Source organism: Dromaius novaehollandiae, chromosome 29, assembly GCF_036370855.1.
Source record: "Dromaius novaehollandiae isolate bDroNov1 chromosome 29, bDroNov1.hap1, whole genome shotgun sequence".
Classification (NCBI taxonomy): Eukaryota; Metazoa; Chordata; class Aves; order Casuariiformes; family Dromaiidae; genus Dromaius; species Dromaius novaehollandiae.
This window is the reverse complement of record NC_088126.1, coordinates 2,019,436-2,035,984: the sequence shown is the minus strand read 5'-3', so window position 1 is coordinate 2,035,984 and position 16,549 is coordinate 2,019,436. Positions and strand designations below refer to the sequence as shown.

The 16,549-nt window shown below is 68.8% G+C and overlaps 4 protein-coding genes across 6 annotated transcripts; 2 read left to right on the top strand and 2 right to left on the bottom strand.

Moving 5' to 3' along the window:
• Positions 1-2,119: 2,119 nt before the first annotated feature.
• Positions 2,120-4,118, bottom strand: POLR3GL (RNA polymerase III subunit GL). Of its 3 annotated transcripts, none has more exons than XM_064498920.1 (7): positions 4,015-4,114; positions 3,667-3,853; positions 3,420-3,549; positions 3,275-3,343; positions 3,034-3,179; positions 2,823-2,933; positions 2,120-2,747 (listed from the first exon to the last, which is right to left on the bottom strand). In XM_064498920.1, exons 2-7 carry the CDS (start codon positions 3,787-3,789, stop codon positions 2,661-2,663), a joined length of 666 nt encoding a protein of 221 aa, XP_064354990.1. In that variant the 5' UTR covers positions 3,790-3,853; positions 4,015-4,114; the 3' UTR covers positions 2,120-2,660. The 3 variants fall into 3 exon arrangements, with proteins under 3 accessions (XP_064354990.1, XP_064354991.1, XP_064354992.1); XM_064498921.1 differs by having other exon boundaries at positions 3,667-3,829; XM_064498922.1 differs by lacking the exons at positions 2,120-2,747; positions 3,034-3,179 and having other exon boundaries at positions 2,822-2,933; positions 4,015-4,118.
• Positions 4,119-4,952: 834 nt separating this feature from the next.
• ANKRD34A (ankyrin repeat domain 34A) lies at positions 4,953-8,160 on the top strand. The gene is made up of 2 exons (XM_064498811.1): positions 4,953-5,268; positions 6,368-8,160. The coding sequence occupies exon 2, from the start codon at positions 7,078-7,080 to the stop codon at positions 8,158-8,160; it is 1,083 nt and encodes a 360-aa protein (XP_064354881.1). The 5' UTR covers positions 4,953-5,268; positions 6,368-7,077.
• A 2,403-nt stretch (positions 8,161-10,563) lies between these two features.
• Positions 10,564-12,127, top strand: LOC112994411 (gonadotropin-releasing hormone II receptor-like). Its single transcript, XM_026118742.2, has 3 exons — positions 10,564-11,040; positions 11,113-11,317; positions 11,625-12,127. Exons 1-3 carry the CDS (start codon positions 10,564-10,566, stop codon positions 12,125-12,127), a joined length of 1,185 nt encoding a protein of 394 aa, XP_025974527.2.
• An 843-nt stretch (positions 12,128-12,970) lies between these two features.
• RBM8A (RNA binding motif protein 8A) lies at positions 12,971-16,327 on the bottom strand. The gene is made up of 7 exons (XM_026118737.2): positions 16,287-16,327; positions 15,888-16,192; positions 15,514-15,573; positions 14,905-14,982; positions 14,380-14,516; positions 14,010-14,146; positions 12,971-13,558 (listed from the first exon to the last, which is right to left on the bottom strand). Exons 1-7 carry the CDS (start codon positions 16,310-16,312, stop codon positions 13,513-13,515), a joined length of 789 nt encoding a protein of 262 aa, XP_025974522.2. The 5' UTR covers positions 16,313-16,327; the 3' UTR covers positions 12,971-13,512.
• Positions 16,328-16,549: the final 222 nt, after the last annotated feature.

Below are 16,549 nucleotides of genomic sequence, written 5' to 3'. Positions count from 1 at the left end.
GCCAGAACATCCTGTATCCCATATGCCAAAGCTGGCACATCCCTTATCGCCAAGGCAGCACATCCCGAATCCCCAAGCCGGCACATCCCAAATCCCTGAGCCAGCACATCCCGAATCCCCAAGCCAGCACATCCCATATTCCCTATCCCCAAGCCGGCACATCCCAAATCCCCAAGGCAATGCATCCCAAATCCCTGAGCCAGCACATCCTGAATCCCCAAGCCAGCACATCCCAAATCCCCAAGGCAATGCATCCCAAATCCCTGAGCCGGCACATCCCGAATCCCCAAGCTGGCACATCCCCTATCCCCAAGGCAGTGCATCCCAAATCCCTGAGCCAGCATATCCCTTATCCCTGAGCCAGAACATCCCATATCCCACACCCCCAAGCTGGCACATCCCCAAGGCAGCACATCCCGAATCCCCAAACCGACACATCCCAAATCCCCAAGCCAGCACACCCCATATTCCCTATCCCCAAGCCAGCACATCCCGAATCCCCAAGCCAGCACAACTCCTATCCCCAAGACAATGCATCCCAAATCCCCAAGCCGGCACATCCTGAATCCCCAAGCCGGCACATCCTGAATCCCTGAGCCAGCGCCGGGCCTGGGGGAAACCGAGGCGGGGGGCTCCTTCCCAGCCCCAACCCCCGTCTCCGACTCATCCCATCCCTCATCCCCGGCCCAAGGCCGCCGCTGCCGGCCGCGTTTTTGGGGCCCCTCTCTTTTCCCCCCGCGGACACCCCGGGGAGGGGACAAAAAACCGGGGCGGGGGGGGAAGAGGGAAGTTTTGCAATTTCCCCCTTTCCGCTGCCTCCGGCAGCCGCAGCTCCGCGGAGCCGCAGCTTTTTTTATCGCCGGGCTGCCGGCAAGCGGGCGGCAAACAGGAACCGCGGCGGGCGAGGGGGGGGCATCGCCACCCCCATCACGCGCCCTGCGCGTGAGCAGCCCCTGCGCAGCCTCCGCCTCGGCCCGGAGAGAAACCCGCTGCCTCCCCGCCGGCGCGTGGGATGAGTTCGGCAGGGCTCAGCAGATGGGGAGCCCCGGGCTGGGTGGGACCCGGCGTCCCGGGAAAAGCAGCAGCCTCCTGCACCCACCGTGCACCCCCCAGCCACCCTCCTGCACCCACCGTGCACCCCCCCAACCACCCTCCTGTGCCCGCCGTGCACCCCCCTGCACCCTTCCTGCACCCCCTTTTGTACCCCCCTTCTGCGCCCAGCCTGCTTCCCCCCTGCACCCACCGTGCACCCCCAACCACCCCCCTGCACCCACTGTGCAGCCCCCAACCACCCTCCTGTGCCCCCTGCACCCCCCTCCTGTACCCCCATCCTGCACCCACCCTGCACCCCCTCCTGCACCCTTCGTGCATCCCCTGTGCCCCCACCCTGTGCCACCCCTGCACCCACCCCACATCCCTCCCGCACCCCCTGAGCACCCCCCAACCACCCTCCTGCACCCACTGTGCACCCCCCCCTCGCTCCCCCAAGCAGGCAGGAGCCCAGCGCTGGGGGGGTTAATCCCCCCCAGGGCAGAGGGGGCACAAGGGGCTTCGCGCCGGGGAGACGGGGTGCTCCCTCGATAACCCGGGGGGGCCGGGGGCCCCCACCTGCAGCCCCTCACTTGCCCCCCCAAACTGTGGGCCCCCCCAGTGCGGCGCAAACCAGCACCGCCCGGACGCCTGGGTCCTCGCCGGAGCCCCGTGCCGGGCCCGCACGTGGCAGCGGTGCGCGAGCGAGTGTGCCGCAGCGGGGTGAAAGCCGCCGGCCGCGGGGCACCCAGCCCGGCGGAGGCACGCAGCCGCCCCGGGGTGCCGGGGACGTCCCCGGGGCCCGGATGGGTCTGAACAGCTCCCCGGGCGCCAGCGCCCTGTTCCGGGAGCCGCCGGCGGGTGTAAACACGCGGGAGCAGGATGTGCTGGGGGGGGGGGGGGGGGGCAGGCCACAAGCAGGACGATTTGGGCGGTCTCAGCACGGCAGGGAGGGGTAAGCGCCGTGCACCCATCCTGCGCCCCGGAGCTGCGTCCTGCTCCCGGCCCCTCCACCCCGACCCCCCCCCGGGGTCCAGCCGCGCCGTCGTCCCCCCCCCGCGAGCGTTCAAGGCCACGGCACCAACCCAGCTCGAAAGAGAGAAAAAGATCGCTTTAATCAACCAAAGCGATTAAAACAACAAAAAAAAGACCCAAAACATTAAAAAGCTGCGAAAGGCGCTGCTTTCGGGGGAGGGGCTTTGGGGGGGGGGGGGCAGCGCCCTCGCAGGGCCGCGGGAGGGGGCCAGGACGAGCCATGGCCCCCCCACCGAGCTAAAAACACGTCAAACGTGACCTAAAAACACGGCGAAGGGGGGCGGGATTTGGTCCGGGGGGGCAGGATTTGGTCCGAGCGGCCGGGGGGGGGGGGGGGGGGGGTCAGGCCCACCTCTGCCCCCACCCCGGGAGTCCGGTCGCGGTCCCGTGCAGGGACCTCGTCCCCAGCGCCGGTTTGGGGGGGACCCGGGATCGGGTGGCCCCCCCACGCCGGCGCGTCCGTCCGTCCGTCCGTCCCTGGAGCACAAGTGCCACCTGGAGGCAGAGCCCAGCCGGTGCCCTCGGTGCTGGTGCGCGGGGCTGGGGGGGGGAAGGGGGGGCTGGTGCCGGCCGAGGGGGCCCAGGCGTCCGGGCCGTCAGTACACTGCCTCGTCCATGTTGTCGTCGCTGTCGGCGCCGAAGTCCTCGCCGTTGTCGAAGTAGGACATGATGTAGTCGGTCTCCTGGGGACGGCGACCAGGTGGGTGACGGGGGCCCCAAGGCGCCCGGACCCCCCCGCCAGCCCCCCGGGATCTCACCTCCTCGTGCTCTTCCTCATCGTACTCTTCCTCCTCCTCCTCTTTGCCTTCCTCCTCCTCTTCCTTCTCTTCCTCCTCCGAGGTGACTTCCTCCTCCTTCTTCTCCAGGCTCTGGGCGTCGAGGGCAGGGAGACGCCGGGTGAGCGGCGGGAAAAGCTCAGGACCCCCCCGGCGCGGGACCCCCCCCCCGCCAAGCCTTCGGCCTCGTTACCTCCAGCTTCTTGATGGCCTCCTCCTTGTCGAGCGCCAGGCGCTGCTTGCACTTGGGGAGCAGCGCGGCGGCGGGGGGGGCGTGGGGGGGTCCCGGGCGCAGCCGCCGCACCCGGATCCGCAGCTCCCGCGGCAGCCGCCTCCAGTCTGCGCGGCAGAGCCGAGCGTCCCGTGGGGGGGACCGCGCCGTGCGGGACCCCCCCCCGAGACCCCCCCCCGCGCCCCCCGGGACCCCCCCGTACCTGGGCTCCAGTCGATGGCGCTGTCGATGGGGCTGGAGACCTGGTACTTGTCCGAGTAGCGCTCGATGTCTGGGGACGCGGAGCGGGACGGGTCACCGGGAGCCCGGTCCTGCCCCCCCCCCCGGTCCCCCCCGGCCCCCGGTACCTCTCCGGGGCGCCCCCGGCTTGACGAAGTAGGGCAGGTTCTTCATGGCGCCGCGCAGCTCCTGCTTGAGGGCCAGCATGTACTCGAGCTCCTCGCCGCCGGGCAGCGGCGCCGGCCGGGACTCCAGCGGCTGCGGGCGCGGGCGGCTCTCAGCGCCACCGGTGCGATGAGCGCGCCGGGGCTCAGCCGCGCCCGCCGCCGGGGGGGGCTCCCCGGTTGGGGTGGGGGGGGGGGACACGCGACTCACCGGGAAGAGCGGCGAGGGCTGCAGGGTGGGCGGCGGCAGCGCGTCCCCCTTGGCGATGCCCACGGCCTCCACGTTGAAGGTCATCTGCCCGCGGCCCCGGCCCCGGCCGCCTCGGCCCGCCATGGCCGGTCCGCCCGGGGCGCGGAGCCGGGGCCCGGCGGCGCTGCGCGGGGACGACGGCGGCGGCCTGAGCGGGGCGGGGGACGCGCGGGGCTGCTCATGGCGCGGCCCCCCGCCCGGTGCCCCCCCCCCCGGACCGAGACCGGGCCCGGCCCGCGCAGCGCTGCCCCCTCCCGGCCCCCCCGGTCCCGTCCCGCCACCGCTCCCGGGCGCCCCGCCGGGCCCTACCTGCGCCGCGCATGCGCCTGCGCGCCCCCCCGCCACGTGCGCCCCCGCCGCCGCGCTCGGTACACAACGTTTGGAAGGGGCGGGGCCTGCGCGCGCCGCCGCATTCGGGCGCGGCGGAGCCAATCAGAGGGCGGGGAGAGGAGGGGGCGTGGCGCGGGAAAGGAGGGGGCGTGGCGCGGGAAAGGAGGGGTGTGGCGCGGGAAAGGAGGGGGCGGGACGAGGGGAAGGAGGGGCGTGGCGCGTGGAGGAAGGGGGCGTGGCGCGGGAAGGAGGGGGCGTGGCCGTACCGGAGGGGCGGGGCGGAGGGAGGGAGGCTGAACGGGGAGCGGGATGGAGGGATGGGTGAAGGAAGGGATGGAGGGATGGGTGAAGGAAGGGATGGAGGGGTGGGTGAAGGAAGGGGTGGAGGGGTGGGCGGGGGAGGGTGGGGAGAGGTCGGGGGTGGATGGAGGGGTGGAGGGAGGGATGGGAAGAGGAAAAGAGGGAGGGAGAAAGCAGTGGAGGAGGAGGGCAGGGGTGAGAGGGGCCCCTGGATGGGCCAAGGAACGAATTAGGGATGTGGATGGAGGGATATGGGCGTGGGTGAACTCCCCACCCCCTGCCCCATAGCCCCCGCCCGCTGCCCCACGGCTGCCGGCCCCGCTGCCCCATAGCCCCCACCCTGCTGCCCCATGTTCCCTGGCCCTACTGCCCCATTGCCCCCGAGCCCCATAGCCCCCAGCCCCACTGCCTCATAGACCCCAACCCAACTGCCCCATAGCCCCCAGCCCCATTGCCCCATAGCCTCCAGCCCCATTGCCCCATAGCACCCAGCCCCATTGCCCCATTGGTGTCAGCCCCGCTGCCCCATGGCCCCCATCCTGCTGCCCCATGATCCCCAGCCCCACAGAGTTGTGCCCCCCAGCCCTATGGTGTCACGTCCCCCAGCCCCACGGCGCCGTGACCCCAGCCCCATGGCGCCGTGCCCCCCAGCCCCCCGGCACCATCCCCATCGCGGCTCTTCCCGGCGCCTCCCGCGCGGCTGCCGGGCGCAGTGGGCTCCGCGCTGGCACCTCCGCGCTGTGATTCATCCCCGTCCCCCCTCCTCGCACGAGCCAAAAATAGCCATGCGGGGGGGGGGGGGGGAGCCCTCCACACCGCCCCCCCGCCACCCCCCGCCGCGGGCCGGGATGGCGGCCGCCACGCCGCGTCCCCGGCACCGCCACGGCCAGGGCACCGGGACGCCGGAGCAGCGCTGGGGGAGACCGCGCGCCGGTAAGGGGGGCGAGGGGGGAGGCAGGAGGGAGAGCTGGGGAGGCCGGGGGGGGGCCTATGGGGCAGCCCCCAGGGAGGCTCACCCGACGCCGGGGCCCGCTGGGACCGGCGGCAGGCAGGGCCTTGCCGGGGGCTGCTGTGACCCAGCTTTGCAAATCGGGGTGGAAAAGGGGGGGGGGCTGTTTTTCCCCCATTTTCCTGGCTGGCCGGGGAGCCGGAGGAGCGGGATGAGCTGCAGTAACCATGGGAACCGGGCAGGCAGGGATGCGGGGGGATGTACAGAGGGATGAGGGTACCGCCGGGATGTGGGGATGCTCACGGGGACGGGGGTACACAGGGATGTGGGGATGCTCACAGGGACACGGGGACGCTCATGGGGATGGGGGTACGTGGGGATGTGGGGATGCTCATGGGATGGGGGTACACGGAGATGTGGGGATGCTCGCAGGGATGGGGGTACGCGGGGATGTGGGGGTGCTCACGAGGACGGGGGATATGCAGGGATGCGGGGATGCCCACGGGGATGGGGGTACCACAGGGATGTGGGGATGCACGTAGGGATGGGGGGAAGTGGGGATGCACACAGGGATGAGGGTACCGCGGGGATGTGGGGATGCACACGGGGACGGGGGTACACAGGGATGCTCCCAGGGACAGGGGTACGCAGGGATGCAGGACGGGATACAGGTGGAGGTAGAGGAGGGGACGGGGGATGCGGAGGCACGGGGGGGGGACACGGGGCACCACATGCAGTCTGCAGGCAGCGGCAGGGCGGCCCCGGGGACGCAGGTGCCACAGGCTGGGCTGCGACCGCTGGCGGGTGGGAGGGGGGTGTCCGGGGGGGCCAGCAGGGCCCGTGGGGCAGGGTGCACATGGGTGGCAGCGCAGGCAGCCCCACGGCTGTGGAGCGAGTTTTGGGGGGGGCAGGCAAGCCTTGCAGCTGGGGAAACTGAGGCAGGGAGCCAGGGCTGCCTGCCAGGAGGGAGCTCTGGGATCAGCACACCCACGCAGTGGGGCTCCGTCTCCATGTCCCATTGCAGTGAGCGCGCGGTGCTGCGGGATCACCATATCCATGCGACCTCCCCTTTCCATGTCCCAGTGCAGTGATGCTCCAGGATTGCACCTCCATGCCATGTCCCCTCTCCGTGTCCCATTGCAGTGAATGTGCAAAGCTCTGGGACTGCCATATCCGTTCAAAGTCCCCTCTCCGCATCCCGTTGCAGTGAGTGTGCGATGCTCCGGGATCACCATACCCATGCCACGTCCCCTCTTCATGTCCCGTTGCAGTGAGCGTGTGATGCTCCAGGCTCAGCACATCTGTGCAACGTCCCCTCTCCGCATCCCGTTGCAGTGAGCGTGCGATGCTCCGGGATCACCGTATCCGCGCGACCTCCCATCTCCGCACTCCATCGCAGTGAGCGTGCGATGCTCCGGGATTGCTGTATCCGTGCAACGTCCCCTCTCTGCATCCCGTTGCAGTGAGCATGCGATGCTCCGGGATCGCCGCATCCGCGCGACGTGCCCCCTCCGCGTCTCCTCGCAGTGAGCGTGCGATGCTCCGGGATCGCCACATCCGTGCAACGTCCCCTCTCCGCATCCCGTTGCAGTGAGCGTGCGATGCACCGGGATTGCCGCATCCGCGCGACGTCCCCTCTCCGCGTCCCCTCGCAGTGAGCGTGCGATGCTCCGGGATCGCCGCATCCGTGCAACGTCCCCTCTCCGCATCCCGTTGCAGTGAGCGTGCGATGCTCCGGGATCGCCGCATCCGCGTGACGTCCCCCCTCCGCGTGCCGCCGCCGTGAGCGGGCCATGCCGAGCCCCCCGCGGCGCCCGGGCGGCCCCACCGTGCTGCCGGCGGACGGCTCGGCGCTGCTGCGCGCCGTGGCCCAGGGCAAGTTCCGCCTCACCCGGCTGCTGCTGGAGGGAGGCGCCTACATCAACGAGGGCAACGCGGCCGGGCAGACGCCGCTGATGGCCGCTTGCCGGGCCCGCTACGCCGACCCGCTGGCGCAGCCCCGCATGGTGCGCTACCTGCTCGAGCGCGGCGCCGACCCCGACATCCCCGACAAGACGGGCAAGACGGCGCTGATGCACGCCTGCGCCGAGCGGGCCGGCCCCGCCGTGGCCGCCGCGCTGCTGGCCCACGGCGCCGACCCCAGCGCCCGCGACTACGCCGGCGCCTCCGCCCTGCTCTACGCCCTCCACCGCGGCGACCGGGAGACGCTGCAGGCGCTGCTGGACGCCTGCAAGGCGCGGGGCAAGGAGGTGATCATCATCACCACGGCCACGTCGCCCCGCGGCACCAAGACCACGCGGCAGTACCTGAACGCGCCGCCCTCGCCGGCGCCCTGCGCCTCGCCCTCCGACGTGGAGGTGCGCGCCGCCCCGTCGCCGGCCGGCAGCGAGGAGGAGCCCCACGTCTTCCGCTTCCCGCCGGCCGCCCCGCCGCCGCCGCCGCCGCCGCCGTCCCGGGCCCGCGGGCGGCCGCTCCAGCGGCTCAACTCGGAGCCCTGGGGGCTGGCGGTGCCGGCGGAGCGCCCGGCCGCCGGCCTCGAGGCGCTCGCCGTGGGCCCGCCGCGCCGGCGGCACAGCCTCGAGGGCCGCCGCGCCGCCGAGCCCGACGGCGCCCGGCCGCGGGGCGAAGCGGAGCGGCGGCCGCCGGCGCCGGGCTCGCCGTGGCGTCGCGGCTCCGGCGCTCTGCCGCTCGAGCCGGCCGCCCTCGGCCGCGCCGGCTTCTTGCCGCCGCTGCCCGGCGGCCCCCGGGCGCCCTCGCCCGCCCGCCGCGGCTCGCCCAAGGGGCGCCGCAAGCTGCTGCGCCGCCACTCCATGCAGACCGAGCAGATGCGGCAGCTCGCCACCTTCCAGAGCGCCCGGGGCGAGCCGGGCAGCTAGGGTGCTTCCCTGGCCCGGACGCCTGGGCCCCGCGTGCCTCGGTTCCCCCGTGCCCGGCGGGGAGGGGGACGTGGCAGCAGGATGTGCCTCACGGGGCCCCGCTGGGACCGACGGCGGCCGGTTCCCCCACCCGGCCGTGAACCGCCGTCCCGCGGCTGCTCTCACGGACAAGCTCCTTCCCGCTGTGGTGGCTCTCGATCTGCCGGGGCAGTGGGTGACAGATACAGCTTCACTTTACAGACAGCCTGGCAGGGCTGCGTGCTGGAACAGTGTCTCCTAGTGGAGGTGGTGGCAGCGTTCACTCTGAACCCTACTGATGACTGTGCGCATATCAAAATTCTTCCATTGCTGTCATCAGCAGAAACATTGCACGATCCCAAATTGCTCAAGGACCAGCAGCCCCTCGGTCCCCTGCATCCTTTTTCCCCTCCCTCCTCGCCCTCCTGGCAGCGCTTTTCCCTGCGGACCTCAGCAGCAGCCGCATCCAACAGACCGCGCTCCCGGCTGCTGCAGACAAGCACATCTCCTGCTCCACGTCGGCTGAGAACCTGCCCCGCATTTCAGGGCCAGTGTTCGGGGCGCCCGCGTCCCCACCGGTCCCACGTGCTGCTCGGGGTGGGGGTGTTGTGAGCAATAACGGCCGCCGGACGCCTGGGTCCCGGGACAGCCCCTCCCCGGCGTTGGCACACCAGGATGCTGGGGCTCCCGCGGGGCTCCTGCGCGGGCAGCAGCGTCACCGGGGGGTAGAGCGGGGCCGGGGGGGCTCGTGCCATTGGTGTCCGGTGAATAAAAGTGCAGCACAACTCACCCCGTATCCGTGTGTCCGTGCGTCCGTGTGTCCGTGGGGAGGTCCCTCTGCAGCGGGCAGCGCCGTGGGGCCGGCTTGGCTTGCCACCAGGTCCTGGCCGGTGAGCAGGGTGCACATCTGGGTGCCAAAACATCTGGGGACTGGGGTCAGCACATCTGGGCGCCAGGGTGCGTGCGGACCAGCACAGCTGGTTGCCAGCACATCTGCACACACGGATGCTTGCGGGCTGGCACAGCCGGCTGCTAGGATGCCCGAGGCCTGGCACATCTGGGCACGGGCACATCTGGGCGCGGGCACATCTGGGCACCCCCAGGTGCCAGCACCCCCAGCGACAGGGACCCTGCGAGGAGGCCGGCGGCGGGTGCAAGGGCAGGGGGGCGGATCCTGACCCCCCGAGCCGCGGCGCGAGGGGCAGCGTGGGGGCTCGGGGAGGGGGGACACGTCCGTCCCCCGGCGCAGGGCCCGGGGCTGGGGAGGGCTCCGGGGAGGCCGCGGGGGCGGCGAGGCCCAAGCCCGGGCCCGGGCGGCGCTGGGGGGGGGCAGCGCCCGGCGAGGCCCCGCGCCGCAGCGGGAGGCTGGGCTGGGCCGGCGGCACCGGCTGCGGCAGATGCGCGGCCGGGCAGCACTGCAGAGCGGTACCGCGCCGGAGGGGCGGCTGGGGGCCGGGATGCTGCCGGGGGGCACCGCTGGGGCTGGGGGGCACGGCCGGGGCTGGGGGGGGCACCACCATGGGGCACTGCTGGGGCTGGGGGCCGTTGCCGGGGGGCTGGGACGCTGCTGTGGATGGGGGACGCGGCCAGGGACGGGGCACTGCCAGGGGACGGGGCACTGATGGGGGCTTCGGGGGGGGGGGACACTGCTGTGGGGCAGCACTGGGGCTATGGGGCACCGGGATGGAGGGCGCTGCCGGGGACCCTGCGCAGGACTTTGGGGGGGGTGCAGAGAGGGGGCACCTCTGGGGACACCTCCCTTCCTGGGCATCATGTCCCCCCAGGGACAAGCAGGGCCACCAGCGCCGGCTGGGACAGGGGCAACCCCCCCCCCGGGGGGGGGGCTAAATCCCCCTGCCCCATCCCTGGAGGTGGGGGGCTGTGGGGACTTTGCAAACAGCCCCCCGGCACCAAGGGGGGGGCTCCCGGCAGGGTGGGGGGGCGGGGACAGCCGTGTCCCCCAGCGTCACCTCCGTCCCTCCCCACGCCCCCCCCGGCTCTCCCGCATCCTCCACCGAGCAGCGCCGGAGCCTCCCGGCAGCCGAGCTAAAAATATCCCGCCGGGGCGCATCCGTACGGAGCCGCGGTGACGGGGGGGCTCCTGAGCCCACGCCGGTTTTGTGTCCCCCACAGGGCCGGGGCTCTCGCCGAGGAGGAGGAGGAGGAGGAAGGACAGCGGAGTGGCTGATGGCACCCTGAGCCGTCCCCGTCCCCAGCCGCCGCACGCAATGGGCGCCGGGTCCCCCCCGGCGCCGGGCTGAGACCGGACACAACTCGAGACATAGCGGCACCACCAGGAGAAGCGGGGCAGGCGCCAGCCATGCGGGCGGGGGCCGGGCGCTGGCAGGGTCCGAGCGCAGCCGGGCTCCGGGGCCGGCGGGCGGCATGAACGGCAGCGGGGGCGCCTGGCCGAGCCGGAGCCGCGAGGAGGCCGCGCCGCTGCCCACCTTCTCCACCGCCGCCAAGGTGCGGGTGGCGCTGACCTGCCTCCTCTTCCTCTCCTCGGCCTGCTGCAACGGTGCCGTGCTCTGGACGGCGGCCCGGGCGCCGGGCCGGCGGCCCCGCGTGCGCCTGCTCATGGCCAACCTGGCGGCGGCCGACCTGCTGGTGACGGTGGTGGTGATGCCGCTGGACGCCGCCTGGAACGTCACGGTGCAGTGGTACGGCGGCGACGCCGCCTGCCGCGCCCTCATGTTCCTCAAGCTGGCCGCCATGTACGCCTCGGCCTTCGTCACCGTCGTCATCGCCCTGGACCGCCACGCCGCCATCGTCACCCCGCTGGCCGTAGGCCGGGCCGAGAGGAAGAGCAAGGCGATGCTGTGCGCGGCGTGGGCGCTCAGCGCCGTGCTGGCGCTGCCACAGGTGGGGAGCGGGCGCCGGGGGGGAGGAGGATGGAGGGAGGAAGGGCGCTGACGGCCCCCCCCCGCCTTGCAGGCGTTCGTCTTCCGCACGGTGAGCCGGTCGCGGCCCCGCCGCTTCGTGCAGTGTGCCACGGTGGGCAGCTTCGCGGCGCACTGGCAGGAGACGCTCTACAACATGTTCACCTTCGCCTGCCTCTTCCTGCTGCCCCTGCTCGTCATGGTGCTCTGCTACGGCCGCATCCTCGCCGCCATCTCGGGCCGCTTGAAGGACGCCGGCGGTGAGCGGCCGGGGGGGTCCGCGCGCCTCCTCCCTCCCTTTCTCCATCGCTTTTGTCCTTCTCCATCTTCCCATCTCCCTTTCCGCCTTCCTCTCTTTCCGCAGACTCATCCTTTCTCCCATCCCTCCTTCTCTCCATCCCCTCTCGCAGGACCCCCATCCCCACCCAGCACCTTGCTGCACAGCAAATGGTCCCCGACGCCCTGGCCGGGACCCAGCGCCCCGCACGGGTCCCCTCTGCCCGGCTCGTTAACCCGGCGCTGCTAATTAACCCCCGGGCAACGCACCCGCCCTTCTCTGCCCCGCAGCCTCCTCCCGGGAGGTCCAGCTCCGCCGCTCCTACAACAACATCCCCCGCGCCAGGATGCGCACGCTCAAGATGTCCATCGTCATCGTGCTGACCTTCATCGTGTGCTGGACGCCCTACTACCTGCTGGGCCTCTGGTACTGGTTCTCGCCGGAGATGCTGACCCGGGAGAAGGTGCCGCCGGCGCTCAGCCACATCCTCTTCCTCTTCGGCCTCTTCAACACGTGCCTGGACCCGCTCGTCTACGGGCTTTTCACGGTGCACTTCCGCAGGGAGATGTGGCGCGCCTGCCGCTGCAGCCGCCGCCGGCACGAGCGGGAAGCGGCGTCCGCGTCCGCGCTCTCCGGCTCCTTCCGCGTCTCCACCGCGGCCGTGCCGGCCCCGAGAGCCGGCAGCAGCCTGGGGAGATCCGGAAAGTACGAGCTGGAGGTGATGGCGGGGGCGGCCCTGCCAGGCCGGAGGTGCGAGCTGTGCCGGGGCAGGACGGTGGAGAGCTTCATGTGACGGGGGACCCCGCTCGCAAAAAAAGCAATGCAGGGGACAACGCAAGGCCTCCGCGCCTCCACGCAGCCGCTCACCAATAAACTCAGATTATTTTCTCAGTGGGAGCCTGTCTGCGGCTACCAGCAGGCTTGCGATGAGCCGGAGCAGCCTCTCGGCACTGCCTTTCCCCGCTGGGCAGAGGGACGGCGCAGGGCAGCAAGCAGACATCACGCCTTCGCGCACGCGTGCTCGGAGCCGCTTGGAAAAGCCCCGCGTCACGGCGTCAGCTCCACCTCAACGCGCGCGGACGGAGCCGGGCGCTCTCCCCACCTCGGCCATTCCCAGCACGCGCTACTCGATCCCCGCAGAAGTGATTTTCCCACCCGGTGCTCAGCCCCACCATCACACGCCGTTCACGGCAGCGCAGGGCGATTTAAGTTGTAGCAGCCTCCAAGGCAACGGTGCTGGCAGCACGTTATCCTACGGGCCAGGTGTGCGAGGAGCGATAAGCCAGAAGCGAAGCCTCCGGTAGGCAAAAGCAGGCGGAGTAAAAACTGTTGGGGTAAAAATACCTCCGAAAGATGCTGCTGGGCTTTCTTGAGGAAAAACATATCGATTTCAAAACACGCCTTTCATCTGTGCTAGAGGCACAGGTAGAACTAAGCACTAACAGAGCTGGAAAGCCTGCTAATCTGAAAGAGAATAACACACAGCTAAATAAAACTATCTTTTTCCAAAGACTGTTTTAAGGTAAAATGGCTCTTTCTACTAACCAGTTGTTCTACTGCCAGCCCCCGGCTCAAAAGCAGTGACGGTTACATCAATTGATTTAAGGAAAAATCTAAAATTAGCAAGGCAGCATGATCAGTTACCATTTCTCAGAATGTTTAATGAAGGACAAATAACGAGAGGACAATTTTACACAAAATAAGAGTTATTTAAAAGGCTGTAAATGAACAGAATTCATTTGCAAACATAAAGTTAACAGAATAAACCCCTCAGGAGCTTTAAGGAACATTTGCCTGTGGTATATAAAATAACTTCTCTCCAAAAGAAGAGCAGTCAAAATGCTAGGTCACTTTCAGGCTTAAGAAAATGAAAAGACTAAGAAATGTTTAAAAACTTTGCGGTCTGATAAGCTAACCGAGCTCAGGAGCTTCATTCACCACAGATACAAGTGAAATCAAGCCCCAGGAACATCACACGCGGCTTCTTCACTCGAGTTTTCTCGTTTGAAAACCAAAAAACCTTGCAAGAAGCACGCGTTAAATTTGCTGAACTGATTAACTGTTTTACCTCTACAGCTGTTCCTCAGGTGCCCCGTCCCCAACATACAAACCCTCCCCTTTTTCCCCAGGCCCCCCCAAAGTTTGGGCTCGTAACACACAGGTGGAAGTAAGGGTCGATCATCGACGCCTTCTGTCCGGACTTCTGCTCCGTCGGCGCCCGCCCCTGCAAGACAGGCAGAGCGGAGCGTGGATGGGGGGCGGTTTATAGATATTTAGAGACCACGCGAAGGTTTCGGCCCAAGATCAGTGCCCGTTTCACAGCTCCTCTCTACTGCACAGACAAGCTGGTCCCCAGCACGCCAGGGTCACGCTGCAACCGTGGCTCAGCTCAAACTTGCAGCGTTTTCCATAGGAAAGTCAGCCAGCTTCACCAGGGCCAAGGTTTGCGCTCCCAAATGCTCTGGGGCATTTGCCTCCCACCTCCTCTCAATCCGCAGGTCTCCAACCCCGGCCGGGGCTCACAAATGCTGCGACATTTCCAGCAGCAGCTCAGCTTCATCCCCGCCTCCCTCAGCAGGACAGAGGAGCTGTGGCTGAACCCCTCCTCCCACGCGGCCCTCCGGAGAAACCCCTCGTTTTGGCTTAACACGGCCAAAACGCCCAGATCCTCCTACCTCCTCTTTCCTTTCGGGGGCCCTCTCACGAAACACCAGTCCACGCTGATGGGCTGCCCCATCAGCTCCTGGCCGTTGAGCCCCTCCATGGCTGCCTGAGCCTCTTTGTACGTCTCGTACTCGACCAGAGTATATCCCTACGGGCGAGAGGGAGCAAGCGTAAGGCAGAGCACGGGCAGAGGGGCAGCAGGGAGCCCAGCGAGAGGCTGGACGCATGAGAAACCCTTCCCCGAGCTCGTCTCGCTGTTCGGGCAGTTGTGGTAGTGCTGAGGAAAAGGAAATTGCGTGTTTGTGTCCCCATGTGCAGCCACCGAAGCAGCCGAGACGGCTCAAGGCCCAAGGCCAGCCCACCCTGCGCGTCCCCTCCTACCTTCAGGTAGCCCGTCCGTCTGTCGAGGTTCAGGTGGATGTTCTTTATCTCGCCGTACTCCGCAAACTTGTCGTGAATGTCCTCCTCGGTGGCCTCCTCGTGAACCCCCGTGACAAAGAGAATCCAGCCCTCGACCGCTGCAGCGCACCGGGAAAAGCGGCAGTCGTGACACCGAAGGCAGGACGCGCTGCCACCTCTGCGGTGGCAACGCGGGACGTCTCAAGAAGGGCCCTCCCCCCGCGAGAGGCAGCTGCTGGAGCAGCTGGAAATCCCTGGGCAAGTCACAGCTACGCACAGAACGAGCCATACGCGGGTGGCAAAGGGAGCTGGAGGCCCAGAGACCGACTTCGTGGCTTAGCCCGAGACAGAGGCCGGAGGGGAAGGGAAAGGCTCGGCCCTAGCAAGGTCCGAATCCTCACACGGAGCCAAATAACGGCCCCAAGTTTCCCCACTGTCTCCCCGAACCAATGTGTCACCTCCCCCCTTGAACACGCCCGGAATCGGGTGCTTCCCGCGGGTACTCACATCGCTGCGGGCCCGGCTCATCCCCGTCCTGTTCCACGCTGTCGTAATCCTCGCGCACCCTGGCCCTCGAGCCCTCCTCTGGACACGCAACAGGAGAAGAGGAAAAAGAGAGCTGGGCGACCGCTGCTCTCTCTCGGGAGCGCAGCAGGGCACAGACAACCTTTCAGGACTCCCCAAAAGCACAGGAACAGCCAGGTTTAACACCGAGTCCTCTGCACGGGCAGGACGAGGCCACCAGCCTGCACACACAGCCCTGACAAGTCCCCTCTCTTCTGCAGGAGGCAATAGCAAGGCCGGGAGGATTTGGGTTGTGGCTTGACAAAGTGATCCCGCTCCCAGGAGACGCTACGTTCCCATGTGGAGCTCCTGCCCTGATCCCACTCTCCGAACCGCCCTAAAGGGGCTCTGAGACGTCACAGCACGCAAACGACTGATCCACCGCACCCAGCAGAAGGGACCAGCTCCTCCGGGACCTCGACTGAGCGGTTGCAGGGTGAGCGTTTAGCTGAAACCAGGAACCCGAGGCCTGGGAGGGGAAGGGCCCGAGAACGCGGCAAAGCAGTGGCCAGTGCCGGGGTCCTGCGGGCAGAGCCGTGCCGCCCCGCTCACCTGAGCCAAAGCCTCGGCCCTTCCTCTTCTTGGCCTTCTCCTTCAGCTTGTGGATGCTTTCTGTGGGCGAGAGGGGCGTCGGTGAGGAAAGGCACCCGCGAACAGACCGGTATCGGGGCGGGGAGGGGGGACTCGGGGCCAGGCCGGTCCCCAGGTCCCGGCTAGACACCGAGAGGGGGGAAAGGACCCGAACGGGGCCCGAGGCCAGGCTGGTCCCCACGTCCGGGCTGGGCACCAGCCCCGCTGTGACAGGGCCCCACGGGGAGGGGGCGGCCCGAACCGGGACCCCGGAGCAGGCCCGAGGGGAGGAGCAGCAGCCCGGGACCGGGCCGGCGGCGGGAGCGGGCAGGATCCTGCCACCCCCCCGCCCTCACCGTCGCCATCCTCATCCATGGCGAAGTCCTCGCCGCCCGCCTCATGCAGATCCAGCACGTCCGCCATCTTGCCGCCCTCCCTGCCGCCGCCGCCGCCGCGCTGCACGCCGGGAAGCGGCCCGGAAGCACTACCTGATGCCGCGCCGGGGGCCTGCAGGGCGCCGCCATCTTGGTGAGGGCGCGCGGCGGAAGCGTCCGCGGCGCCATCCTGGTGAGGTCGGCACTTCCCGTCCGGCCCCGGACGCCATGTTGGGAAGGGAGGAGGCGTGTTCAGATAAAGTTTCAGGGACCGGGGAACCGCCTCGCTGCTCAACATAATGTAAAGCAAAGTTATTTTTAGCCTGGTTTCCCAGGGAAACGGGGCTTCCACCAGCACGCTGCACACACATCTGCACGCACTTCTGCACCTCTGGCCCTCTTCCCATCCGCCGCCTCCAAGACCCCAGGACGGCTTCGGAGAAGCTTCACGGGGCCAAGACGCTATTTCCGCAGGGAAGGACTGCAGTGCGAGCTCAGCCCTCAGGGGATCAACGCACAAACTGCAGGAAAAAGGAAAAAAAAGAAAGAAAAAGGAGCTTCTGTTCTGGGGGGGAACATGCCGACGCTGTTTGCTGTGCTCCCACAACCCTGAAAAGGCAGCAGAAGGGCAGAGCCAGTGGGAC

Coding starts and splice junctions, on each gene's coding strand:
- POLR3GL (XM_064498920.1), bottom strand. CDS start 3,789: ATGGCGGGCCGAGGCGGCCGGGGCCGGGGCCGCGGGCAGATGACCTTC. Junction 3,550..3,666: donor AGCCCTCGCCGCTCTTCCCG/GTGAGTCGCGTG, acceptor CCGCGCCCGCAG/CCGCTGGAGTCCCGGCCGGC. Junction 2,934..3,033: donor AGGCCATCAAGAAGCTGGAG/GTAACGAGGCCG, acceptor CTCGACGCCCAG/AGCCTGGAGAAGAAGGAGGA.
- RBM8A (XM_026118737.2), bottom strand. CDS start 16,312: ATGGGAAGAGGGCCAGAGGTGCAGAA. Junction 15,574..15,887: donor CATGGATGAGGATGGCGACG/GTGAGGGCGGGG, acceptor TCTCGCCCACAG/AAAGCATCCACAAGCTGAAG. Junction 14,147..14,379: donor GACGGACGGGCTACCTGAAG/GTAGGAGGGGAC, acceptor TCTCGCCCGTAG/GGATATACTCTGGTCGAGTA.
- ANKRD34A (XM_064498811.1), top strand. CDS start 7,078: ATGCCGAGCCCCCCGCGGCGCCCGGGCGGCCCCACCGTGCTGCCGGCG.
- LOC112994411 (XM_026118742.2), top strand. CDS start 10,564: ATGAACGGCAGCGGGGGCGCCTGGCCGAGCCGGAGCCGCGAGGAGGCC. Junction 11,041..11,112: donor CCGTGCTGGCGCTGCCACAG/GTGGGGAGCGGG, acceptor CCCGCCTTGCAG/GCGTTCGTCTTCCGCACGGT. Junction 11,318..11,624: donor CCGCTTGAAGGACGCCGGCG/GTGAGCGGCCGG, acceptor TCTGCCCCGCAG/CCTCCTCCCGGGAGGTCCAG.